Source organism: Artibeus jamaicensis, unplaced genomic scaffold (assembly GCF_021234435.1).
Source record: "Artibeus jamaicensis isolate MK-2021 breed Jamaican fruit bat unplaced genomic scaffold, CSHL_Jam_final contig_447, whole genome shotgun sequence".
Classification (NCBI taxonomy): domain Eukaryota; kingdom Metazoa; phylum Chordata; class Mammalia; order Chiroptera; family Phyllostomidae; genus Artibeus; species Artibeus jamaicensis.
Window position 1 is genome coordinate 3,864,289 of NW_026521834.1, and position 27,712 is coordinate 3,892,000.

The 27,712-nt window shown below is 43.1% G+C and overlaps 2 protein-coding genes across 16 annotated transcripts in view; both read left to right on the top strand.

Moving 5' to 3' along the window:
• The window catches only part of TPM3 (tropomyosin 3), a 28,041-nt gene extending 5,811 nt beyond the window's left edge, over positions 1–22,230 (top strand). The window contains exons 1-9 of one of the 15 annotated variants that reach the window (XM_053666268.1): positions 9–248; positions 6,392–6,525; positions 8,252–8,369; positions 8,486–8,556; positions 9,211–9,286; positions 10,778–10,840; positions 11,004–11,073; positions 12,098–12,176; positions 12,912–13,111. In XM_053666268.1, coding sequence (XP_053522243.1) covers positions 117–248; positions 6,392–6,525; positions 8,252–8,369; positions 8,486–8,556; positions 9,211–9,286; positions 10,778–10,840; positions 11,004–11,073; positions 12,098–12,176; positions 12,912–12,915 — 747 coding nt within the window. In that variant the 5' untranslated portion in view covers positions 9–116 and the 3' untranslated portion in view covers positions 12,916–13,111. Of the gene's footprint in view, positions 1–6; positions 249–6,391; positions 6,526–8,251; positions 8,370–8,485; positions 8,557–9,210; positions 9,287–9,822; positions 9,899–10,777; positions 10,841–11,003; positions 11,074–12,097; positions 12,181–12,911; positions 13,112–19,652; positions 20,885–20,915 lie in introns of those variants that run through there. The other 14 variants (XM_037162422.2, XM_037162418.2, XM_037162419.2 and 11 more) reach the window with 14 other exon arrangements.
• Positions 22,231–23,714: 1,484 nt separating this feature from the next.
• Positions 23,715–27,712, top strand: part of NUP210L (nucleoporin 210 like) — a 114,629-nt gene continuing 110,631 nt past the window's right edge. The window contains exons 1-2 of the mRNA XM_053666211.1: positions 23,715–23,914; positions 25,628–25,764. Coding sequence (XP_053522186.1) covers positions 23,715–23,914; positions 25,628–25,764 — 337 coding nt within the window. The remainder of the gene's footprint in view (positions 23,915–25,627; positions 25,765–27,712) is intronic.

Genomic DNA, 27,712 nt, shown 5'->3' on the forward strand with positions numbered 1-27,712 from the left:
ATTTCAGGGCGGAGCAGGCGGAAGTAGTGTGAGGAGCTGCTGCAGCGCCGAGCGGAGGAGGCAGGAAGTTGAGCGGGACCAGGCGCTGGTTAGGGACCAGGAGCTGGTTGGGCACCATGGCCGGGATCACCACCATCGAGGCGGTGAAACGCAAGATCCAGGTTCTGCAGCAACAGGCCGATGATGCAGAGGAGAGGGCCGAGCGCCTCCAACGGGAAGTGGAGGGAGAAAGGCGGGCCCGGGAACAGGTACCGAGAGAGCAGGGCGCGTGAGGGAGGAGCAGGCGCTGGAACAGCTGGGACACGGAACTGGGTCCCTTTATTTGCAGTAGAGTACAGCCCTGAAGGGAATTGTAGATTCCGGGATGAAGTTGGAGCCCGGAGAATGGGTGGGGCTTGGCTTCAGTTGGACCTCAACTGGGCGAGGGGGAACTGGGTGCTCGGGTGAGCAGCCTTGACCTCCAAAGGAATTGAGCCTCACGGGGCCTGGGAAGTGATTTTCCTTTTCCTTTTCCAGCTCATTCATTCAGTCCCCCAAAGCCGGGCGCGGCCGGGGGGAGGGGCTCAACGGCCTCTCCTTCCCTCCTCCATGTAAAGAGGTGGGGGCACTTTGCTCTCATTTGAGGTTTCCGGCCCAAGGGGTTAGAGGTGGGTTTTTCTCAGATCTGGGGGTGGGCAGGGCCTAACCTACTGTGAAAGGGTGGGGCTTGGGGGTGGGAACCACCGGAAAGCCCCCGGTCTGGCCTGCTGGCAGCTTTTCCGCTCCCTCCTCCTGCTCAGGAAATGAGGCAGCAGCCGGCCGAGAGGAAGCGCGGCGCCCTCCCTGAAGGAGGTTGAGGCCACAGCACCGCCTCCTATCCTCCGGTCTGGGGCCCTTTCCTCTTACCGGGAGCACTGGTAGCAACTAAATCCACTCTCAATCGACTTGAAGCGGGAGGAGAGGAGGTGGTATTTCACTCCGTACAAATGTAGGAGCCTAAAAAACTGTCTGGCCCTACCCATGAGGACCTGGAAGGCAGGATGTTCTGCCACATTCAGGCCTTTTTTGCTGAAGTGTGATTGATCAGTGCAGGCTGAACCGGTTAAGGACACTTCTTCCGAGCAGAGCTGATAAGCGAGTGTGTGAGGCAGAGAATCGGATGGAGTGCCAACTTCTGTCGAGGTTTCTGGTTGACTAGGCACTGTGGTTGATGGAGACAGACTGATGAGTTCCTAGGGAGCTCTTGTAGTATTACTTTCCTAATTATCTACTAGTGCCTTTTAAGTTCAATACATTTGTCAATGGAAAGTTGGAACATAAAATATTGATGGAATGAATGGTGATTCTTGAAACTGCTTTCTGTTTAGAAGTGGTGGAGTAGTTTTAGTGAACCTTAAGATTTTCCAAGTTCTAGGGTGCAGTCTAGTGGGTGGAACTGATCTCCTGAATTGAAGCTTTGGTTTTGGAGGATTGTGAGGGTGGAAACTTCCTAAAATTTGAAGACCCAATGAAAGAACTTTTATGGTTTTATTGGTATTCCCTGTTGTTTTTTCCCTTGGTAGGTTTTTTTTTTTTTTTTTTTTTTTTATCCTTCTTTTTGGTTGCTGCTCTGGGGAGTGGTTGAGTTTTTTTTTTTTTAAGGGGGAAAAGGGTGGGGGCAGCTGCCTTCTAGGTTAATACTTAAAGATTGTTAGAATACTCATTTCTTTCTGTAATTGGGCATGGAAATGCTGGGAGCTTGTCACTTTTTTTCTAAGTGGATTTTCCCTCTGTTCATTTTGCCAGTAACTTCTAATTATCAACTCAATGAGATGGACTGGCTGGGTGACTTTATAACTAGTGACACTTTCTCATCTTTGTTCTGGAGACCAGATGCCCTTAAAGGGGAAGAGAAAGGGCCGCTGAAGGAAGTAGCCATAATTGTTCAGCTTCAGCCTTAGGCTCAACGTGTAAGTATAGGCATCCTAGGAAAGGTCTAGGATGGATTGATACCTTATACACACACCCCATGCTTCCCAGGGTTTGGTAATTTTCCTTGTAGGAAAACCTGGCTCTCTTTTTCCCCCTTGTGACTTTGGGGTGACAGCTGCAGATGTTTCTTTAGCTACTCCCTCACTCAGAGCCTGTCACATTTGCTTACTGAACTGAGGTCTAGGGAGGAAGTCCTCAGATAGGGAAGTAGGGTGATAGTTAAATATTTATGAAACTAGTATCTTCTACTCCCCAGCTTGAAGGAGAATAATCTTTTGATTTCCTGTTCTAGTGAACTCTGAACCCCTCCTGAGGAGGAGACATCTGTGGGAAGGGTGGTGGTAGGGTGTTTGGGCTACCTGTTACGCTCTTAGGACATTCTGGAATGTGGGTTTTGCAGGCACCTCTTTCTGGTGCCAGAAGCTCTGCACATCCCTGATGGCATGCTGTTAGTGAGATTGTCACTTAATATTTTTATAGTTGCTTTGTGTGAACATTCAGCCTTTGTTGGGAAGCTGGCTGACTCTAGGCTCTGGAGTTGTTCTGGGGTCCATCTTGTCTTCCTTTGGCATGGAGATTGAGCTTTTATAATGTAGCATTTTGTGCTACAGACCCACTTTCAATTTTTTAAAAATTTTCTTACATTGATTTGAGAGAGTGAAGGGGGAGGGGAGAAGCATCGACTTGTTGTTCCACTCATTTATGCATTCATTGGTTGAGTTCTTCTTGTATGTGCCCTGACCAGGGATGGAACCTGTGACCTTGGCTTATCACCATGATGCTCTAACCAACTGAATTATCTGGCCAGGGCCCACTTTCAATTTTGAGTCTCTTTGCTGAACTTAAACAGATGGCAACATAATATTTAAATGTAGTCATTTTTCCTTAAATTTTTTTCCTGTGATGGTGTTAAAAATACAGGGTCTGGCACAAATAACACTCCTTTTTTATAACAAAATCATAAGCATGTAATTCTATAACAACATCACACTCAAGCACACCATATGACATTTGAGGCGAAATGTTCAAATTAAAACTACAGATTACTACATCCATGTTATTACCCTACCATACTCAAGCAGGTGTTACTTCTACTGGACCCTGTGTGTGCAACATAAAACTTACCAATTTTTCAGAAGATTTTATTTTTCTATTTTTAGGGAGGTGGGAGAGAAACATTGTTATGTGAAAGAAACATCAGCTGGTTGCCTCTTGTTCGTCCCCAAATAGGGACCTGGCCCACCACCCAGGCATGCGCCCTGACTAGGAATTGAACCGGCGACCTTTTGGTCCTTGACCAATGCTTAATCCAACACCAGCCAGTGCAAACTTTTACCTTTTTAAGCACTTTTGATTCTAATGTTCACCTTATGTCTCTCCTAACCTCCCATGGTGTTCATCTCTTCTTTTTGTGTTCTGAACACTTCAGGAATGCTGTTGAGGGGGTCAGTGGGCTCGGAGCAGGAGCTTCGATTCTGGCCATATTCCCAAATTCCTAGTCTCTGGAGGGGTCGGAATGTATGGCTATTGTGTGGTTTTCCTCCTACATGTGGGGTCTGGAGGACTAAGTGACAGGTTTTATCACCTTTCTTTGGTTCAGATTTGCTTTCCTGCTGATTACCTCACTTTTCCCCCTCCTGGAGCACACACTCATAGGGAAGAGGCAAATAGCCCTTTGCTCTGAGTGTCTCCATTTAGACTCCACCTTTGTTTACTCTGAGGCTGATAGCTCTGTTCCCTTCCAGCTTGCCTTCCCCTTGGTGAAATTAAAGTCCCCAAGGACACGGTATCTCCCAGGCTAGATATATTTGTGAACACAGTGAACTGGAGCAGTCCTTCACTCTCAGGGCTCAAGCCTAACTTCATTACTCATTTCCTTTGAGTTTTATCTGTGGCTTTTGTCTAAAAAGACAAACCCCAGAGTAGCAGGACGCCAGATTTAGGCTAATTCCCCTTCTGTCCTTGGCCCTGATCTAACTCCTAGCACCAGTACCCTGTTGGTTTTGGTTTCTTGCCTTAAGGGGTGTGGGGAAACTTCTTTAGCATGGCGGATGGTAGCATTTAAGCCAAACTCATTTCACCACTGAAGCTGTTGTCAGCCATCTTCTCTTGTGACTGAACTGCTGCTGTTTCCCTTTCTTTCCTCTTGGGATCTTTGCTTCCTGGGCAGTGGGGAATTCTATTATTACCTATAGGAAGGACCTCGGAGTGTATCCTCCAAGCCTGGCAGAGGTGGGGGCCTAAATGATCAAAATCCCATCTGGTATGTTACACCTAGGGTGATTAGAATAGCGTAAAACTTAATGTTTCCCATTTTGGTTTGCAGAAGTTGGTCCCGTTTGGTCTCTCGGCAGGACTTTGACAGGCATTTTGCATAGGTCTGGTTTGAAGGAAAAGTCAGGTGTCTTTCCTTTTCCCTTTGAATATAGTAACACATCCTGATTCAGCAAAGCTTTTGTTTCATTTTAAAGAGAACTGATCCTTGGGAGGGGGGCGGTGAGAATGGGAGAACAGCCACTGCACCCTAAGGGGCATGTGTCTCTCTGAAAGCTTGTGCTGGGACACCCATCCCATCTTGGGTTATTCTTTTGACACAGGCTTGTTTAGTATGTACATGCTCTCACCGGGGCACCAAAATGTGTTTTCTCCTCCTCCCTTTTCAGCCTTGAGAAGAATTCTATTGTCAGTACTGATTTGTGGGAGAAATTGCCAGAGCCAGCTTGTTGTCATGGAAATTTTGCACCCCCGCCCCCATAGCCTGTTATCTTCTGCTCCTTTTGGGTAACTACTGGTGAGCTGGAAGGGGACTGATATACATGACTTTCTTCCAAATCTGGGTGTTTTTTTTTTTTAAGTTCTAGGCATGGGGGTGCGGGCAGGGCAGCGAGATGAATTATGCTGGCCGTGCTTCATAGTTCTTGCCTGAAAGGCTGGCCTGTTCTTGTGATCACAACTTTCTGGGTTCATGGGGTGAAATGGGTGTCGTCCTAGGACACATCTGCTTTCCTGGAAGAGACACAGCCAGAGGATACTTGTCCTTGTGGTAGGTTGAATTGTATGGTTAGAGACACAAGTGGTTTCTTAGTACATTCAGCTTATGTAGACTTCTCGATTTCCTTTTCCTATAGGTTGGTGCTTATATATCCATCTCGCCTCTGCCTGGTCCCTTGAATCTCCCATGTTTGTATTTGGAAATTTTGTGTCAAATAACCTGATTCTTAACAGGAGTCTTTTGGGCTATATCCTTCCCCATAGGGGCTAGTGGCCCAGATTATTTCTGTAGCTGCCCCCACCCCTGACTGCCAGGAGGAAATCAGGGTAATAGAATTCAGGCACAATCTGGGCTGTAGAAGAGAGATCGTGTTTACCAAGCACTTGGATAAGCATCTGAACTGGGTAGTGTGCAGGGCAGATTAAATTCTTCTATGGTTGTGGCAGTTGGCATACTTGCCACCAGTAAAGGTGTGGGGAAGAAAAAGGTAGTCATAGGAGGGAGGCTTTTCTGCCCGTAGAATTCACCTACCTGCGGCTGCCTCTGTTTCCTGTTTCCCATTCCATTACTGAGGAGGAGGCATGGGATTTCTTGGACTGTAGTCTGTTTGATTACAGGGTGGAGGCCGGGGAGAGGATTGCCCTAAACTGGACTTGGAGGGTGAGGCCATGAAGCTAAGGGCATGACTCTAGTGGAATAGAAAGGAGTCAAAATTCAGAAATTTGGAGGCTTGGTGGTGGACATGGAGAAGGCATTCTCTTGTCCCCCAGTTCTTTTTGAAATGTCATCAAAGCAGGTAATTTTAGCCAGAAGAAGTTCCTTGTTGTCAACTTTAAAAAGGTAGGGAGTAGTAGATAACCCAGTGGACCATTCTTTCACTTTCTGATTTGGAAGGTTATTTTGGAAACATTATTCTCTTGGCTAGTCATCCTTCTGGTGGGTTAGGGTAGGGTAATCAGAGGTTAACAATTTGAGTTAAGTACAAATTGGTAGATAATCCAAGATTCCCTGTTTGAGAAATTTTGGTTGTTTTTCCCCCCTTTTGAGACACTTAAAGAAAGTCACTGAAGTGTGAGAACACCTCTAAGCCAGAACTCAAGACAGTGGGAACCCTTCACTGGCTACCGTTTCTGACACTCGAGTGATCAGGAATTTGAACGGAGTCCAGAAAGGGGAGTACTGACACTGGGCCAGATGAGGAACTGAGCTTTAAAACACTCTTCCTATGAACATCCAGGAGTTTCTTGATGGCAGAAGGCGGGAAATGCCCTGTGTGTGCGCCAAGTGTGTATAAAATCATGTCTGCCAGATCTTACAGCTAAGAGCTGAGATAGGTTCTACCCTGACTCTAGCTTCCTTCATGGTAGTCAACCCCAGTCTTACTGTCATAGTTAGTTCTAACCTTTTCACTGTGCCTCTGCTTCCTTTTTCTATTCTGTTCAAACACAGGCTGAGGCTGAGGTGGCCTCCTTGAACCGTAGGATCCAGCTGGTTGAAGAGGAGCTGGACCGTGCTCAGGAGCGCCTGGCCACTGCCCTGCAAAAGCTGGAGGAAGCTGAGAAAGCTGCTGATGAAAGTGAGAGGTGTGTAGAGGGGGTGGTGAAGCTTGCACCTGTGCATTTCAACAGAAATTTCATAATGGCTGTAATCAAGATTTCCTTATAGACCTGCTTTTTATTTTTATTATTTATTATTTTTTATTTATTTTACTTATTTATTTTTAGAGGGGAAGGGAAGGAGAGAAGGAGAGAAATATCAGTGTATGGTTGCCTCTCATGGGTCTTCTGCTGGGAACTGGCCTACAACCCGGCAGTGTGCCCTGACTGGGAATAGAACCACTATCCTTTGGTTCTCAGGCCTGTGCTCGATCCATTGAGCTACACCAGCCAGGGCAGACCTGCTTTTTAAAATAGTTAGCTATCTTGCACGATCCTCATTCCTTCTGTTCTGTGTATTCTCTGCACTTGAAGAGAGACAGGGTTACTGGGACCCTGGGACCCTTTTATAATTGGTGTTTCTCTATGAATTGATTCTTAAATGGGATCACTAGGATCACCTCCACTTAATGAATCATGAGCTTATTTGTGAGATTAGTCCCTCTAAACAGTGGTTCTCAGAGTGGGATTCCACACCAACAGCACCTGGGAATTTAGTAGAAATTCAGATTCTCAGCCCCTACCCTGATATGTGAGTCAGAAACTGGAGGTAGAGCCCAGCAGTCAGTGTTGTGATAAAATGTGGCAGCTATACTGTTAGACATGTGGGAGTCAGGGATGAGGACCACTGGGGTCTTTTAGAATATCGGAATGCCTGGATCCCACCCCATTTCACTTAGAATCCATTGTGGGAGGGGCCTTGACATGGATGTTTTACAGTTCCTCCATAATTTTAATGTGTGCTCAAGGTTGAGAAGCATAGTTCTTGAACCAAAACACGACTCATCTTTGTTGAAAATAGCCACTTGGCTGCTTGCCATATGTGACTTAAACTAGAACAGGTATGTGATGTCTTGTATGGGATCAAACTGAGGCTTTTCACAATTCAAAAGGCCCTACTGGGAGTACGTTAACATAGTGCAGCTTTAAAAATGAGCAAGACAGCCTGCTGTGTGTGCTGTTACAGAGTAGTGTCCAAATTATACAAAGTACAGAAAACAAATTGCAGAACAGTGAAGTACATGATTCCTTTACGCAGTGGGAAAGTGGAGATGAGGTTTTTGCATCTTATGTGTGGAAAACACTTCTGGAACAATTGAGAAGTGACTACTTACGATAAGCAGGACTGGACGTAGAAAGATTTAACTTTCACTTTATGCCCTTTAACTACCACTTAAATACTTAATTGTTTTGGAATGTAAAAATAAATTATTTAATCTTTAAGGAAAAAAGAGGGAAAAACATTACACCGCACGGAATGTGAGTTATTTTTATAAAAATTTAAAACAAAATGAACTAAGGTGGGGGTGTTACGGGAATTCTTTTTGAGTAGCAGAGAAGAATGGTCTTTTTTCTTTTTAAGATTTTATTTATTTTTAGAGAGGGGAGAAGGGAAGGAGAAGGAGGGGGAGAGAAACATCAATCAGTTGCCTCTTGCATGCTCCCAACCGGATGACCTGGCTGACGACCTAGGCATATGCTCTGACTGGCAATTGAACTGGCAACTTTGATGATTCCCCTTCCAGCTGAGCCACACCAGTCAAGGCGCGAGATGGTTGTTTATACGTGCATTCTGGGTCCCTTGGAGTAAAGCTGATGACAAATTCCTGAGAGTGTTGGTGCCACATTCGTCCTAACTGTTTGTTTCTCTCAGGGGTATGAAGGTTATTGAAAACCGAGCATTAAAAGATGAAGAAAAGATGGAACTCCAGGAAATCCAACTCAAAGAAGCTAAGCACATTGCAGAAGAGGCAGACAGGAAGTATGAAGAGGTAAGACACCTTTGTCTGTTCTCCCTTGTCAATAACATTGGCCTTCTGAAAAGAACCATGAGAGAGGAGATAGCTCTTCCTTTGCTTTGCTGACCTGTACTTTGGTCTTCCCGTAGGTGGCTCGTAAGTTGGTGATTATTGAGGGAGATTTGGAACGCACAGAGGAACGAGCTGAGCTGGCAGAGTCGTGAGTATCTTGGTCCCCAAATCTTTACCCTACATTCTCTCCCTTCCCCTTTGGCTTGGGCACTAATGTGAATAAGCAGGCATTCATTCAACCTTGTTAAACAGGGCCTAGAGAGTGGGCATTATCTGTAGTCCTTTTATAGGCCCCGTGAATGGCTTTGGACTTTACTCTTGACTAATGACAGTCTTTTTTATTTTTTGCAGAAAGTGTTTATATATAAGTTGAGGGAAAATAAAGACTAATAAATGGTGAACTGTTAACTGGAAGGCCTTACTGGGTTTTTCCATCTGGGAGTGGGGGGCTGTTTCCCCTTGAGACAGTGAGGTTGCTGCACTGACTTTAAAGTCTATCTGTTTTTACCACTTTGCCAAGTTGCTGGGTAACTTCAGGGCTAGGGCAGGCATGAATGGCTACCCTGTTGGCACCTTCTGGGCCTTGTGTAACAAAGTGCTGGTGCATATGTATTTGTGCTTACCTTGCATTTCCCTCTCTTCAGACATGACATACCATGACCATTGTGGTGTTTTCTTCCCATTTTTTTTTGAAAAAAATTTTTTTTCCTGTTTGCTGCTTGTTTTCTTGCTGTGTTCCCTTTTGACCTTTCTCCCTCCCCACAACTTGGCTTGTGCGATCCCCATGACTTATCACTAACAGCCGTTGCCGAGAGATGGATGAGCAGATCAGGCTGATGGACCAGACCCTGAAGTGTCTGAGTGCTGCTGAAGAAAAGGTACTAACCACAGAGAGGTTATATGTATGGTGTGGTCTTGTTTTTGTTTTGCAGCTTCCTCCCCTCCACTGGTTGACTTGTTGAGTGCTTTCTCGTCTCTCATGGAATGCTCCATTCTTTTCCACTTCTTGGCATCTTTCTCCTTTTCTTTTCTGGTTGCTTCACTGCCTCTCCACAGGGTCTCTTCCTTTCCTTGGGCAATTTGGGGGACTCTTGGGTTGGGCATATGTTCCTGCCTCCACCCCAGGTAGAAGTTATGACTTGTTCCTGGTAGTGATTTTTCTCAAGAATTTTCTTTATCGGTATCCAAACATTCTGAGTCTGAACCCACTGACGGTCCAGCTCCTGGCGTGGTCTGTGGCAGAGGGAGGAGGGCTGGTGCTTGCTCAGATTATCTGGGACTTTCACTTTTCCCTGGTATGCCTTCCAACTCTTTCTACATTTAGGTTCAATTCATGTCTGTGTGTCTCTCTCCCCTTTTTTTTATTCTTTTCTTCTTCCCCTTTCCTCTCCTGCGGTATGTAAAATATTCACAGTAAGTGTTCTGAGCTGGAGGAGGAGCTGAAGAATGTCACCAACAACCTCAAGTCTCTTGAGGCTCAGGCGGAGAAGGTAGGGGCTGGTTTGTGAAAGTGACAGGCTTTGGGGGCCTGGGCCCAGCCCTACCCTTTTTTTAAAAGATTTTATTTATTTATTTTTAGAGGGGGGGGCAGGGAGGGAGAAAGAGAAGGAGAGAAATACAACGTGTGGTTGCCTTTTGTGTGCTCCTTACTGGGGACCTGGCCTACAACCCAGGCATGCACACTCACTGGGACCCTTAGATTCATAAGCCAGCACTCAATCTACTGAGGCATAGCAGCCAGGTCCCAGCCCTACCCTTAATGAGAGACTGAAGAAACTCATTCCTTACATTATCTACTGAGTAGTATTTTTTCCTACATACCCATACCTACCTTCTATCTGGATTCTAGGTTTAATGCTAATTCCTGTGCACTTTGATTGCTTTAGTTAAAGTAACTTCATGGTCTCAGATGCCTGGCAGTCATGTTCTCGGGCTGATACTGCTGTGCCAGATGGCAGTAATCATGGGTCCTAATAGGTTTTCTAGCAGACAGATGGGGGCAGCAGATAGTATCAGATTGAGACCTACCAAGCAATCAAAACATAAGACTTGTCTTTATCATCTTGTGAGACTATTTCAGCCATGTGGCTTGGGGTGTCACGGTACCTACTCGTTAAGTGGGTTGATCTGAATAAGATCAAAGCGCAGGTCCACTTAAAAAATAAGGGTAGCATGGCTTTGAGGACATTGACTAGTGGATTTTAAGGACCTGTTGTCCAGAAACGGGCCTTGGTCTTTCTTACGGACCAACCATTCAGCACATTAAATCCCAGGAAGACTGATATGTTCAATGTAAGAGTAAATGTGGGGCTGGGGAGGGTATTGTCTGTAATTTCTACTCTGAAATTTTTATTCTACTTATTTTACAGTACTCTCAAAAAGAAGACAAATATGAGGAGGAGATAAAGATCCTTACTGATAAACTCAAGGAGGTGAGCTGAGGGGAAGTACCCAAACATTTAGAAGTATATAAGGCATTATGTAGACTGCCTGTCTTTGATTCTGAAAGGTATAAAAGTAGGTAGTGAAGAGGTAAAGACATTCTTCTCTTGTCTTACTCATCCCTGATTCTGACTGGTGTCCTATTTCCCCTAGGCAGAGACCCGTGCTGAGTTTGCTGAGAGATCGGTAGCCAAGCTGGAAAAGACAATTGATGACTTGGAAGGTATGGAGCCTGGGAGAGGGATTAAAATATGGAAATACAGAGGAAGACCTTGTCCACTGACCATTATCCCCGTTCCCTGGACGCCAAGAGGAGTCAGTACTGATTTGGCGTGTGCTCTACCGTGTCACAACTAGCCGGAGTGGATCAAACCCTAGAATAGGATTGGCATTCTACATTTAATCTCTTCCTTTAGTAAGACTTTACCTAACATTTCAGAATTTGTATTCTTTCCTTGGTTACTGATAATGGCTGCATTTATCACTAATTTAATAGTCTTAAATCTTTAGTTTCTAGATTGAAATGATAGCCATATTTTGAGAAGGCAATAAGAACATGTGTCTCTCCATGGCTTCTTTTGGCAGTTTCTGGTCACCACTCAAGTTGTGGGAGACCTCTGCAAGAGAGGCAGCTGTGGAATAATCAGGTCTCAGAGCTGACCAATGCCAGGGGCTTGCTAAATGCTTGCTGTCCCCACAATTTGTCAACAGTGTCTCTTTTAACAAGGGTAATAAATGTACTTTACTCTGAGAACTGTGAAATACCCTCCTTTGGTTGACTTTGGGTAATAGAATATTCTTTGGGAGAGTTTAAGAAGGCAGCCCATAGGGTAGAGGGGCCAAGAATACTGGTCATCCTTGGTATAGCTAGAAAAGTATCTGATATTGTATACTTTCTCTGTTTTTAATTGTTGTTAAATTAAGCATTATCACTGCTAGAGATTGGGTTAACTGGATTCCAGTGGTAACCGCCTAAGTGCCTTTAGTAATAGGAATTTCTATAACTATGTCTAGGTTCTCAACCCTTGTTACAATTGATTAGAGGTGTCAAGAAGTCCAGTTTGTCCTGGGGGACAGTGGATCTGAAAATGACCAGTAGTGGCTGCCGGTATAGATGTGTTCTTAACTGTGGTGTTAGACCCACAGTCACACTCTCCCTAATTTCTAATGATTCCCTCTCTTCATCTGCTTTCGATACCTTTCACTCTGTCCCCTCGTTCCTCCCTGTGGTTCCTGTGCCTGTCCAGATGAGCTCTATGCCCAGAAACTGAAGTACAAGGCCATTAGCGAGGAGCTGGACCACGCCCTCAATGACATGACCTCTATGTAACTATCTGACAGCAGAGTGGGGCTGGGACCTTGGCTTGTGGGTGGGTGGGGCTATGGACTGTGCACAGTATGCTTTGGTTTTATTCTTTGGACACTAGCCTCTCCACCCTTATCTTTAGAACATTGGTGCTGGTTACTTATTGGCAAAAGCTGGGAAGGCATTTAATCTCGGATCATCTTCATGTAATTTGCATTCATAGCACCTTTACTAGCACACTGATTTTACTGTTTCTCAAATCTGGTCTTCTCAGAGGGATACTGCTGAAGGTTACATCATGTCATCATACAACTAAGGAAATAAGGCCCGGAGAACCAGTGATTTGGGCCCTGACATTACATAACAAAACACAGGCTTCCTGTGTGTATTCAATTTGTGCCCTGATGCCAAAATTCCGAGGAAACACCCATAATTGGAAATAGTCAAATTTACCTACAAATTGAAGATGATTCCCAAACGTTAGTCCCAGAACAAGCCAGGTAGTAAAAAGCACCAAAAAGAGTTGTTCGGAACCTCACCTGTTTGCCGTGGACCCCTGATCTTGATGCTAATCTGCCTCTTTGTGTCTTTCCCACTAACCCTGAAAAGCAGCCAAGTGACTCAGGCTATAGTGTCTGGCTCTCTTATCATTCCTATTGCCACCTCTTCCTTTTTCTCTGCTTCCTTTGTCCCAAATTGTTGTGTAGACCGATACGAGTCCTTCTCACCTAGAGTCTCCTTACTTTTTCACACAGATAATTTTCCACCGTTTCTGCTCTGTTCTGGATCCTCCCCCGCTCTGCGGGGAACCCAACGCCCCACTCTCACTCTGGATTCCCTTTGGGTCAGCCTGACTCGTCCCCAAGGCATTAGGATGGGCAGGGGGCCACAAAGCAGCTTATGTATTCCTGTTCACCCCACCCCAAATTAAAATGTTAAGCTGCTGGAAGCCTCATGCCACCCTGCATTTGGTCATTGACAAAGCTGCTGCTGTCCCTAAGAAGGAGCCTCGGGGTTGTGATGTGGGGAATAGATATCATAGGCTCTCCCTCCTCTGACTTACACAATCAAAGCCACTTTTGTGTGTGTGTGTCTGTTTCTTTCTTGACATTTAGACTCAGCTAATCTGTCTTTCAGAGTAGTGGGTGTGAAGAGGTGCTGTAGTCTTACCCTTCAGGCTGAATAAGATGATCTAAATCACAGGCGGCAGACACGAGGCCCGTGGGCTGAATCCGGCTCTTCACCTTGTTTTATCTGGCCCACACTGGCACCTTGTTTCTACTGGTCGCAGTGCTGAGCTCTTGCTTAGCTGTTAAGGAGTAGTTACCTTTACACAGTCCTAAAATTACATTCGGCCCTTTGAAGGCAGCCTGGAGGCTGATGTGGCCCCCAGTGAAAATGAGTTTGACACCCCTGATTTAAGTCCTTTACTTCCAGGGCCCTGAATCATGCTGTGTGGAATGTTCCACCCTCTACTCAGGTTCTCTCCCTGTGTTAGAGTAAGGGCAAGAAACCATTGAAATGCCTCCCAGTACACATTTTCTACCCTTTGCCAGTGGTTCAGATGGTGCATCCCTAGAACGTCTGGTGGACCCAAATATATTACCACTAAAACTAACTAATTATTTGATCTCAAATCATAGAAAAACACATAATGGATAGAATTTTCAAGTTTTACGTTTTCTTCCTGAAACCATTCTTGGCTATATGAGGCTTACTACCATTAGCCTCCTGCTTTGGGCTATGCTAGTGGGCTATGAGACAAGTGAAAAATGGTTATTACTGGAAAAACTAAAACAGCCGCCCTGGCTGGGTAGCTCAGTTGGTTGGAGCATTGTCCTGATGCACCAAGGTTGCGGGTTCCATCCCTAGTTCAGGGAGCATGCAAGGGTCAATCTATGAGTACATGAATGGGTGGAAAGTGGATCGGTTTCTCTCCTTCCCTCTAGAATAAATTTTAAAAATTTTCTTTTCTAAAGAAAGAAAAGCTGAAATCTAAGTATACCTATTTCCAATGATGTACATGGGTGGTAATGATTTATTATGTGAGTTAGTATGATAAATTTATGTTATGGAATTAAAGATCAGCACTTTGGAAACTCCTAACCAGGTACAGGCAAGTACAGAGGTTTTCCTGGACCTAAACCTTCAGGTCTCACTGAATTTGGGTTTTATTTCTATAGCATTTCTTCCTGCCACCCAGCCTTTGAGATGAAGGTACAGATTCAGTTATTCCGCTGACACTTACTAGTATCTTCTAGGCACAGGGTATTAAGGTGGGGACAGAAATACGCAAAGATGGAGACACCATCCCTGCTCACAGGTTGTTCAGAATCTAGTAGGGGAGAAAACATATAAAGCAGAAGATACATTGTAAGCGCCATGAATAATAAAGTGCGGTGGGAGGTAATGAGGGAGGAGAATGACTCCTGTGGGGGTGTTGAACAAAAAAAGACTCCGGGAAAGAGGCATATAAGAGGTACTTAATAAAGAGGTTAAAACTTGCCCCTTTATTTTTATTGGGTTCTAAAAGATTGGATTTTTGACAAGCAACCTTTGGTTGAGGTGTAGTGAACATCGAACATTTCAGTCAAAAAGAAACAGAAAAAGGCATAGATAGGGATAGGAAGGACACAGTGTCTGTAAAGGTAGACATGTAAGGGACACGTATGCTCAAATCAAGCTAGGGGGCTTCATCTGATTTTGTAAGTTGGGAAGTCACTGGAGACTTTGAACAAGGATATGTTCCAGTCTGTGTAGCATATGAGAAGAGTTAATTTGGGCAGCTGAGTTAATATATTGGGAGAAAAAAATAAAAATATATTGGAAGCAAAGCAGACTATCAAAAGTGACTCATTAAGACAACGATTCTGAAATTTCACTTGGGGACTTGGAATATTCACTTGATGCCTACATTATTATTTTCTTTTTCTTTCCACTGTGCAGCCCACTTCAATGCCTGTAGCCCGTGGGCAGAGGCCGGGCCAGGGTGCTCTGGCCTGGGGCACTAAGACCCAGGGGGCACGGGCCTACCATAAATCCGAGCCCATGCGACATTATTATTTTCTTTAAAAATTTACTCCTGTTTTGGAATTTTTTTATTCTTACTCTACACAATTCTAACTTGAAATCAAAGGTTTGTTGCGTGCTAGTGTTTTTGCTAAGGCGCATTAAAGTGATCAAAATTTACAAATGCATGCTGCCTGACATCTTCTCACCTACCACTAGCAGTGACTGTACACTTTGGGAAATACTGGGTTAGTTTATTGCAGTTTTCTCAAAGATGATAATCTGAACTAGACGGGTATTTTGAATGGCCTGGCCACTAAATGTGAGTAGGAGAAGGCAGTGGTTTTAAGCATAGGAAAAGGGCAATGGTAAAGGTGTAGGGAGGTCCTATGGTACTGGTTTGGGGAGGCAGGAAAGGGTGAGAAGAATGTATGTCTGAAAAACTGGCGAGTGTCCAGGTGAAACGCTCCTGGGGTTTATAGGGGAGGCGTTCATGTAAGATTTGGGAATTTACAAAGGTGACAGATAGTTTAGGCCATGGAAGTACATTATAACCCTAAAAGATAATTGTAAGTGTAAAAAGAATTAAAGAGGAAAATCTAGAGGAGGGAGCCAAATAAAATTGATTGAAGGGACAGATGGAGAATGAGTAGCTTTGATACTTGATGAAGTTCAAGGCTGGATGATTTCCAGTGATTCTCAACTTTGACAGGTTAAGAAGGAAGATAATGAAGTAGGACGTTGTTGATACTTTATTAATTTGAAGGGTACATTTTGAGCCTTAAGAACAAGGAGAGGAGCCCTATTTTAAGGAGCAAAAGAGTGAGTTGGTGGAAAGAGTAGATACTGGTTACATATGGCTGTTGAGCATTCAAAATACAGCTAATATTAGTCAGGGGCTAAATTTCTAATTTTATTACTTTTGGTTCACCTAAATGTTATAAGCCACATGTGGCTAATGGCTACTGCATTGGACAGTACAACCCTAGATGTTGTAGTATTTGGGCAGGAGTTGACTTGGACACGCAGAAAGGCCTCTTAGGAAAGAAGAGAAAATGGGGAGGAGATAAGGAGAAAAGTGAAGTGTTATTCTTCTGATAACTCCCATCTTTCCCCATAGCCATGACTGGTGTAAGCAAGGATAGAGATCTGCAATCCAGGGAAGCTGAGTAAAATTTAAAATACTGTGTCATGTTAAATTCACTCATTTAATACTCTGTATCCTATGATACCTAAAGCTAGCCAGCTATGGGAAGGGGGCCAGGAATTATTGGTAATCTCAGAGTAAAATGTTTGACCTCTTAACTTTTTCCTCTTTTATTAATTTGTAAGAAAGAACCACAGTCTGATAATGTGTTTTCTTCACTTCCTCTTTATCATTGTCGGAATGAAGAACAAAATGTGGCCGAACCCCAAGTTACCTGCGGGGTGGAACTACCTGTTACTTCACGAAGGCTTATCTTAGCCCCACCCAATCTCTTCCTTTCATGTGGTATTTGAATACTCCTCAGCCTTAACATTAGAGGAAGGGGAATTTTTTTAAAAACCAAAGCAATATTTGTTCTCACTTTCTTTGAACTTTGAGGCTTTAAAGCTGATATATTTCCCTTTACTCTGAGCCTCTCACCCCTTCCTTTTATAGAATGAAATTAACCTAATTCTGATGATGAAGTCTAAGGATGTCTAGTATTCATGAGATTGTTCCCTAATTAACTAGGCACAGGTAAAATGAACATCAGACTAAATGGATTCTATGGATTGCCCTTTTTTTTGGTTTGTTTTATTTTGCCGTTACCAGAGAGCCAAGAAATTTAATGAGTTGGTATCTGATCCTGAATTTTTGGTCATCAGAGAGATAGTAGAGTCAGAAACATACTAAGTTCTGTGAGAGAACAACCACATTTACCTTTCTGACCTTGTACAGAAAGGTACAAGGGAACTGTGAAAAACTGTTTGTTTTTTCATATTGAGACCTTGAGGTAATTTTGAAACAGTCTATAAAACACAGGAAGAAACATGTTTGTGAACTTCCAAGGCTGATTTTAGGGAACTGTGCATTCTGGAAATGAATCAGGCAATAAAATGCTCCCACTTCTCTGCCTCTTTGTTTCTCTTTTAAAGGGATTGAAACACTCATTGACCAGCCTATTTTGAGGGATAAGATTCTGATTACACCTTCTTTCCAAGACAGGAGTGGTGATCACACTAGCTTGGATATGGATGCTACAGAGGGGTTGGGCTGCACATGGAATCTATATGCAAGCGGTGTCCCTGTGAATAAGACCCAATTCCAGGCCTCATGGAGCTTATAGACTAGTATAATGTTTCTTAAAGGTGAACTTTTGTTATTGTGACAATTAAAGCCTGCCTCCACACATTTCCAAATTTCCCTTTGTGGGGAGAGGAGGAGCAATGTCACTTGTGTTGAGAACCACAGGCTTAAAGGGCAGTTCAATTTTAAAAGTTCACTCCTAATTCCTGCCCTTTTATAAAGCTATTATTTTGGGGTATTCCCTTCTAGAATCTTTTTATACATAATACATTCTGTGTTGGTAGTGTGCATAGAGTGGAAACTGTTATTGGGACCATACTGTTGATGAAGTTCAAGGCTGGATGATTTCCAGTGATTCTCAACTTTGACAGGTTAAGAAGGAAGATAATGAAGTAGGACGTTGTTGATACTTTATTAATTTGAAGGGTACATTTTGAGCCTTAAGAACAAGGAGAGGAGCCCTATTTTAAGGAGCAAAAGAGTGAGTTGGTGGAAAGAGTAGATACTGGTTACATATGGCTGTTGAGCATTCAAAATACAGCTAATATTAGTCAGGGGCTAAATTTCTAATTTTATTACTTTTGGTTCACCTAAATGTTATAAGCCACATGTGGCTAATGGCTACTGCATTGGACAGTACAACCCTAGATGTTGTAGTATTTGGGCAGGAGCTGGACCCAACTGTTATTGGGACTGGCCTCAGCTTCCAGGTAGAGCTGGAGAAATCCTCAGCCAAGAAGGGAAGGTGCCTGAGCAATGCCTATAGTCAGCCCACATTCCAATAGATTTTACAGCAGAAAAAGTTTTTTTGTTGTTGTTTGTTTTTTCATATTGAGACCTTGAGGTAATTTTGAAACAGTCTATAAAACATAGGAAGAAACATGTTTGTGAACTTCGAAGGCTGATACTAGTAGATAAGGAAGGAGTTTAGCTTTCCTGTCCCCAAATTTCTGTTACCCCTCTGCCGGTCAGATACATTTAGATTCTTTGTAACCTCTCTTGAAGGTGTGCTCCAAGTAGAAAATCCAGACAAAGCCAGGGGACTTAAGCATTTAGGTACTTGTATTGGGAATGCTTTGGTTATAAGAAACAGCTTAACAGTAGCCAAAATAAATATGGGATTTATTTTTATTGCATAATTAAGAGTCTAGACTTGAGCAACAGTAGCCTGATATAATGCTATAGCTGGGCTTTCTGTGATTCTTTCATTCTTTTAAGGTCGAAATACGTAGTTCTAGTAATCACATCCGTGTTCAAAGGCAAGAAGGAAGGCTACAAATTTCCCAGAAACTCCCAGCGATTATCCCCTACATCTCATTGGCCAGAATTGGATCACATGATCTCCCTTAGCTGCAAAGGAGGTTGGAAAAACAGAATTGGATAGGCTTCATTGGCTTGTACCAGTAATTCACCTTCCCTGAGGCTGGGCACACTGTTAACCCCAGGGGTGGTTGGACCCTGACCAGTGTGGCACGATTCCTGGTCAAGCATGTACCTGGGTTGCGGGTTGGGTCCTAGGTTGAGGTGTGTACAAGAGGCAATCAATTAATATTTCTCACATCTATGTTTCTCTCCCTCTCTTTTTTCCCCCTCCTTTTTCCCTCAAAAAAAAAAAAAAAAACTTTTTAAGAAAAAAGAAAAGGGAAAGATGGGTTTTGAGTGAATTAACCACAGTGTGTGGTGGGTGGTCTCTTCCGACACCCACAAGAAGCATTAGAAAGTGTAGGACTGAATTGGTATAAGGATTATTTGTCCCAGTCTACCATTTATAATGCTGTATTAAATGTTTTTACAGAAAAAATGATCAACTGTTTACTTCAGTCCTTTCAAACCCTTAATTATTACAAATGTATTTCTTATACTTCAACTGTATTCTTTTCTTTGCCCTGTTTCACTTGTCTCTGTTCCTCAACCCCGAGAAGAAATACTGTGAAGATTTTTTTCTCTCCCTCAAAATGTTATCCTTCCAACTTCTTGGTCTGATTATTTTATTTTATTCTTTGGTCTTTACATCAACCGACTGACGATCTCAATTGCCCTCTGTCTGAATTCTGCTTGCATCCATTGTGCCTTACAGATGCATGTTATGTATGCCAGCTAGTTGAAAGTCTCCAGTTTATGTCTGGTGCTCTACTAACCTTCCCTTTTTCTTTTTCTCTTTCTCTTCCTCTTTCTCCTTTCTTCTTGTTTTCTCTCCTTCCTGTTGCTGCTGCAGAGCGTCTCTACAGCCAACTTGAGCGAAACCGTCTGCTTTCTAATGAGCTGAAGCTAACGCTGCATGATCTGTGTGACTGATGGCAGGGCTCCCTGATGCCCATTAAACTGAGCTTATTGCTCACACCACTGACCTGGACCCCAGCAAAAAAACTGATTGTCTTTTTAAAAGTTACTAAATAGCCCTAGGCAAATTGCTTTTTCATTGGGGCAGTTAGAATATTGCTGACTTCCTAAGAGTACTGTGGGTGATAAAAGGGAGGGGCCTGACGGATTGTGGTGAATTGTCTGTTCTACACCCTTATTTGCTGCTTATTCACTTGTGTACTGAATGTAGGATGTGTTCTGTTGCATGGATGTTTTCTAACAATAAAAGGAATGACTTGACAAGGTGTTGTAACTGCTTCATCTGAAGTCCCGTTAATGGGCCCTTTTGATGGTACAAAAAAAGGAAAGGGAAGGGAAGGAAAAGGGTGTGGAGTATTAATGGATTTGTGTGCCGTCATCTTCTCTGAATTGAAGATTCCAGTATTTTCTTACCTCCCTAGAGTAGTCACAGAGGTTTTTGCTTTCTGGGCAGATTAGATTTTCTTGGATGTGTTGCTGCCGGTTTTCTTACTGACATTTCCCTCTTGCTTTTTCCTGATTTTGTGTTTAAGTAACTGTCACAAAGTAGTTCTGGGCAAAAACCTGGCAACAATCTCAAGGTTTTGCTTACATGTGTATGTTTGGTAATATTCTTGGCTTTGTTTTCTTTAGAGATTATTTAACTGTGGGGGTTCTTTTCCTCTCTACCTTTTGGGAAAGGCTTGTAGTACATGAAACTCCCCCTGTATTCTTTTCAAGTTGATTGAGATACTGATGTTTTTACTGGTAGAAATATACCCATCCTTATTCTCAATGGTTAAACCCCAGTGAGCCAGTTCACCTAGGTATTGTTCTCTGGGTGAAGCCTAAAGGAGTGGATGGCTGATGTTTAAGGCTGTATCCTCTGAAAGCTCTAAGGCTTGATTGGGTGTGGGAGGGAGGGGAAATGACTGTGATAAGGTTCCCAACTCCCCCTGAAGTACAGCAGCATCTGCAACTTCAGTAGGTTAAGCCTGAGGCCCTGCAAAATGGAGTGATGCAATAGTTCACTTCTGTGGCTAAGAAGGCAGCTGCTTTATTAGTCTGCAGCTTCCCTGCAACAGGAGCAATTCTCAGAGTGGGTGGACCTTGAAATGTACTTCTGATTTTGTAATGTCTCTCCTTTACCCCCCATTAGATAAACTGAAGTGCACGAAAGAGGAACACCTCTGTACACAAAGGATGCTGGACCAGACTCTGCTTGACCTGAATGAGATGTAGAGCACCCTAGTCCTGCCCTGTCGACGTTCCTCCCTCTGACCCCGACTCCGCCTGAGGCCAGCCTGCCAGAAGCTGACCTTTAAACTGAGGGCTGATCTTTAACTGGAAGGCTGCTTTCTCCTTTCGCTTCCCCCCACCCTCCACTCTACATCCCTACCCCCGCCTAATGTGTTTTTTGCCAAAGTCTCTGCCTCTCCCAGCTATTCTGGTTGGGTTAAAGGCTGAGCACCTTTGGGAACAACATTTAAGGGAATGTGAGCACAATGCAAAGTGTCTTTAAAAGCATGTTGTGATGTGCACATTTTGTAATTACCTTTTTTGTTGTTGTAGCAACCATTTGTAAGACATTCCAAATAGTTACACAGTTCTCAAGCAGCAGTTTAATCCCTTTCTCACTTTTAGAAGGTAATTTTTCAACTTCATCCATATTGCCTTCTCCATAGAGGAGGGAAAGAGGGAAGGGCCTGCCTTTATTGAGAGCCAAACAGAGCCCAGAGAAAGACTCCACTATGCGGGGGTCATTGCTTTGTGCAGAGTACCAGCCAAACCGGAAAGATGATTCCAGGAGGAGTTAGCCAAAAAAAAAAGTTCAGGTTTCAGCTTTAAGGTATTTTGGGGCACTTTTTTTTTTTTTAAATCAGAAGTGACCAAATTAAAATGGTGACACCTCTCTGAAACCAAATCCTTGTCCTATCTCTACCCCCTTCTCAGTGGTTCACAAAATGGATCATGTTAAAGTGACCAGTTATTTGCCTCCTTAAAGAAATAAAATTATGTTTTTGCCAATGATTTAGCCATAATGAAATCATCTCATCACCCTCTTCTGGGTCTGAAGCTGCTGTGTCTAAAAGTGCCATCTCATTGTGCTTCGCATCAGTTAGTGCTGGAGAAATCTTGAATAGTTTATGTACAAAACTTTTAAAATTTTATATTATTTTGAAACTTTGCTTCTTTGGGGTTGCGGTGCACTGGCCACCTCATCTGGCTGTGAAAGTTCTGGGCCGGCAGTGTGCTGATCTTTTAAGTTTCTTTCCTTGCCCAGTACCCCCTTATTGGTGAGGTTTCTGTGAGGTCTGTTAGTTTCACATCCGGCAGCTTCCTGGCTTAAAATGTCCTCTCCTTTGGTATGGCCTCTTTGGGGGCTGATTGAGAGAAAGAAAAACCAATAGTGCAACTATTTTGATACTGAAAATTGACAAATGTCTTTTTAAATAAAGAACCAGTCCCTCTAATCTTCAGATCTACTTGACTTTTTATTTAACTAATCCAAGTGTACTTCTTCCACAGGAACTGAAGTTTTGGTTAAAAATCAGAACTTTGTGAGTGGCAGCAACAGGACTTCAGAGTGTATGCTTTGGTAGCAGACCAAAACTGGGTTTGAAACTCAGCTCTGAGATTCCCAGTTGTATGTCCTGATATAAATCATTGAGTTTCATCATGTAAAATAGAAATAATGTGGCCCTGGCTGGTGTAGCTCAGTGGATAGAGCACGGGCCTGTGAATCAAAGGGTCGCAGTTCGATTCCCAGTCAGGGCACATGCCTGGGTCGCAGACTGCTACCTGCAGGCCAGTTTCCAGCAGGGGATGCAGGAAAGGCAACCATACATTGATGTTTCTCTCCCTCTCTCCTTCCCCTCTATAAGTAAATAAATAAAATCTTTAAAATAATAATAATAATAATGTGTATTGTGTAAATGTAAAGATGTGAAATAATCATGTGCCAGACCTCTTGTAGTTTACTTAATTTAACACTGCATCTTCAGGGTGAGCAATACATTTTCCTTTACAAGTCTTACTCTTTTTTTTTTTTTTTTTTTTTAATTTTTTTATTTTTTTAAATTATTTATTTATCTATCTTTAGAGGAGAGGGAGAGAAACATCAATGTATGGTTGCCTTTCATGCATCCCCTGCTGGGAACTGGCCTGCAGGGGACTGGCCTGCAACCCATACATATGCCCTGACTGGGAATTGAACTGCGATTCTCTGGTTCGTAGGCCTGTCCTCAATCCACTGAGCTACACCAGCCAGGGCCTAGTTCTTTCTTATAAATCATAGGCTTTTAGGCTCTGTGCTGCTTAAACAACTTCAATATATGACACTGATTGTGTACTGCTACATATGTGTGGTTTTAGTAAATTGCCCCGAGACAGCCTTTGAGCTGCTATTGTGTTGAATATTTGAAGGAAACAAGTTGATTTGAGAAGTACTCTAAGTATTTGCTTAGAGATGTGCTGAGTGAGTGGACAACTTTGAAAGTTGCTTTTGAGACACCAGTGCCTGGCATTTCCTCCACCCTGGCCGTAAGCTGACATGAATCTGACATTCTAGTAGAAATGACACAGCTTCACTGACAACGGTCAACTAGGTGTTTGTACTCAAGACTGGAAAATTTTTCCATTAATAGGTACAGACCAATGCTGAATAGAAATTACTGCCCAAAAGAAAAAAGGTGGGTGGGGCTAGGTGCCAAATAATAATGTAGGCAACAAGTTAAAGTGGGAGAAAGATTTTAGATATGCCACCCAATCTTTAAGTGGCACCCTGGATTGTGCTTAACGTTTCTATAATATCGGCTTGCTGGAACGTTTAGTAAAGGGGATCCCACAATTCCCCTCCAGAAGGAGGCCCCACCTCCTGCTGACGTTTCGCCTGAGGATTGGCTGATGGAGCAGGGCGCAGCTGTAGCTGAGCGGGAACCTGAAGGCAGCAGTCGCCATGACTAACTTTGGGGCACCAGTGTCCCGAGACTTAGGACTGTTTTTCTGCTTGCCTCTACACCGCCTCCTGTTATTGCTTCTGATTTTGCTTGTGACACTGGCCCACAAGCTTAACGTGCCACAAGTGTTGCTACCCTTCGGCCGGCAGCCTGGCCGCGTGCCCTTTCTGCTCGAGGCACAGCGGGGCTGCTACACTTGGTGAGGAGGGAACCCAAGGGTATGCATTCCACACCATCCAGTAAAGATGGGAAGTTCACCCAATGGAAGACCCCACGGGAATGTTGTGTGCTTGTTTGGTGACTTTTCTGTAGGGAGGAGGATGGAGTATTGGGTTGGAGTGGCCAGATTTTCCGAATGTGGCCTAATCTCGTTGTGTGCGATATCTTTAGGTCATGTGTGGGGCCTTGCATGAGAAATGTCCAGGATGTGACACTGGCCTGTTCTGTGTGTGTGTGCGTGCGTATGTGTTGGGAATGTGCTGGGACAGGTGGTCACTGTGGGAGCAGCTATCAGAGCAGAGCCCAGGGAAGCTCTCTGTGGGTAGCCTCAGGTCTGGAGGCTACCCAATGTGGGGAACTTGCAAAGTAAATAACTAGAGTGAGGAGTTCCCAAGGCCAGAAGAAATTGAGGAGCAGAGAGGCTTGGGGTTTGAGGGTCCCCATTAACTAAATAAGGTGGGGTTTTGAGTGTGAAGGCATCTCAAAACAACTGTGTATCGTGTCCTTAACTAAGCACTTTGCGAGTATTAACTCATTCAGCTTTCAGTCAAGTACTATCGCTCCCATTCCACAAATAAGGGACCTGAAGCCCAGAGACCATGAAGTATACATTTCTTATAATATGAAGAGGTTTATTTTGGGTGAAGACAAGATCTGTTAGATATGTTTCCCCCTTAAATGAGAGTATTCTCTTGAACTGTGAGGACAAGAGGTACCAAACTCAGCGGGCATGACTTCCTGACTGAGGATGGAAAGGCATGATTTTCTTGTGTGAGAGGACCCAACCATAGGTTGTATGGTTACCTAAGGTGTGAGGGAGCCTAACTGAACTGGGCTCCAGGGTATCAGGGGGTTCATCTTTAAAAGAGTAGATTTCCCTTTATCATCTCCTAAGAGAAGCACTAAGTTTTGTTGAGAGTGTAAGTTCATCTCCCATTTTTTAAAGGAAGTATAGAGGAAGTATAATTGTAAGATGACCCAGTGTGATGTACTTCTTCATTGAGAGGATAATGCAAGGAATCTTTCCAGCATTGAAAGGCATTCCATCCATCCGAAAATATTAATGATTTTTTTTGAGGTGGACTCATACCTCATAATTTTGGCAACTTTTCCATCTTAGGTATTAGCAGCCCAGTTTCTAGGATTTAAGGAAACTCATTTCCTCAGAGTATAAGAAAGCTACTTCTCTCATTACTGGAAACACAACATCAATCCTATTTTTACATACTGAGGGAAGAATGTTGCAGTCTAACTTTTTTTAAAGATTTTATTTATCTTTAGAGGGGAAGGAAAGGAGAGAGGGAGAGAAATGTCAGTGTACAGTTGCCTCTTGTGGGTCCCCCGCTAGGACCTGGCCTGCAACCCAGGCATGTGCCCTGACTGGGAATCAAACCGAAATCCCTTGGTTTGCAGGCCCAGGCTCAATCCACTAAGCTACACCAGCCAGGGCGTGATCTAATTTTAAGTATTAAGGAAGAAATGCATCTTTGCCCATGGGATAATTGGGAAAATGTTCTGATCAGTCTCCCACTTAACTCTTATTTCCTATGTAATGTTTCTGTTTTGAAGAGTATCATTTAAATACACAAGGTGGTATGTAATGTAGACAAACTAAAGGAATCTGTGTTCCATCAAAAGTAAATTTTAACCCACTTATTCTTATTTCATATTCTTAAGCATTTTATTCTGACAGGCATTCCACCCATCATGATGCAGTAACGGTTGAGCCTTTATATGAAAACAGTACCTTGTGTTCCCAAAAAGCGGTACTCACTGCTGAATCTACCCAACCTATACGCCTAAGCAGTATTATTCTTGCTCGAGAGATAGGTATGTTGAGAGAAAACACACCAAGTTAACAGTGTAATAATTGGCATTTTATTCTGTGACCCTTCCCTCCCTCCCTCTCTTCCTTCCTTTCTTTATTTCTTCTTTTTTATTAATTCAGCACCTGGCACAGGGCCCGATTCAAAGTGGAAACTCTATTTGTTTGAATTGATGAAGAAGGGAAGGAATTGATGAGCAGAATTAGCTTAGGCATTAAGGTCTGAAGGTTTTGAGTGAGGCGAGAGGCAGTAGCGTAAAGACTAGCACTTCCCAAAATGTGTTCTCTGAACCAATATCATTAACATCACCTGGGAGCTCGTTGGAAATGCAGATTATTAGGCCCTCTGTCAGTTCTGCTCTATCAGAATCTCAGGTGTGGGCCTAAAACAAACTTTCTGGAATATTCTCATACATACTAAAATTTGGGAAGCACTGCACTAGACCAGGGCAGCTCAAGAAATGCTATTTATATCCAGAATCAGAGCAGAACTCTTTGTGTTCCTGAGTTTGGCACTTCATTGCCATATTGATAGGCCAGAAATATCTGCATGGCTTTTAAATATTTTGATAAATGACTATGCTATGTTATTAAAGAGAAGTTCGGGATGTTTGTTGTACCATATTTTATATAATTGTAGATGCCATCTGTTGTAAAGCTATTGTTAATGTACTCTAAGTAAAGAAAAATATTGATAAACTATGCTTTTCTTCATTTAGAATTTATACTTTATACCTACTGAAGAACTCTTTGATTTAATTAAATAGTCTCTTTTCTTTATTTAATTTAATTTAATTTCATTTTTCTTGGAGAGGGAGAAGGAGAGAAACAATGATTGGTTGCCTCTCACACATGACCTGACTGAGGAGGGAACTGGCAACCCAGGCCTGTTCCCTGACTGGTAATCCAACCAGTGACCTTTCACTTTGTGGGACTACACCCAACCAACTGAGCCACACTGGTCAGGGCTAGATGGTTATTTTTATTATACACCACTCTCATGCCTAATAAAAAGGAAAGTATAAATAAAATGAACTGTTTAAGATACTCCTAGAGCCATCTTAACATTCCTGCCTCATCTGAATCACTTTTTTTTAAAATATTTTTTTAATTTATTTTTTAAAATTGATTATGCTGTTACAGTTGTTCTATTCCCCCCTTCATTCCCCTCCACCCTGCCCCCCATCCCCACCATTACCCCCCTTTAGTTTATGTCCATGTGTCCCAAGTCCTTTAGGTTCTATATTTCCCATGCTATTCTTGCCCCCCCCATCTATTTTCTATCTACTGTCTATGCTACTTATTTTCTGTACCTCCTCCCCCCATCTCCTCCTCCCACTCCCCTGTTGCTAACCCTCCTTGAGATCTTCATTTCTATGTTTCCACTCCTGATCTAGCTGTTCTTTTAGTTTGCTTTCGTTTTAGGTGTGGTTGTTAATAACTGTGAGCTTGTTGTTCTTTCACTGTTCATGTTTCTTTAACTTCTTTTTCTTAGATAAGTCCCTTTAACATTTCATATAATAAGGGCTTGGTGATGATGAACTCCTTGAATTTGATCTTATCTGAGAAGCACCTTATCTGTCCTTCCATTCTAAATGAAAGTTTTGCTGGATAGAGCAATCTTGGTTGTAGGTCTTTAGATTTCATGACTTGGAATATTTCTTTCCAGCCCCTTCTTGCCTGTAAGGTCTCTTTTGAGAAATCTGCTGACAGTCTGATGGGGACTCCTTTGTAGGTGATTGTCCCCTTAGCTCTTGCTGCTTCTAGGATTCTCTCCTTCATTTTAATTTTGGCTAATGTAATTATGATATGCCTTGGTGTGTTTCTTCTTGAGTCCAACTTTTTTGGTACTCTCTGAGCTTCTTGGATTTCTTGGAAGTCTATTTCCTTTGCCAGATTGGGGAAATTTTCTTTTATTATTTGTTCAAATAATTTTTCCACTGGTGGTTGTGT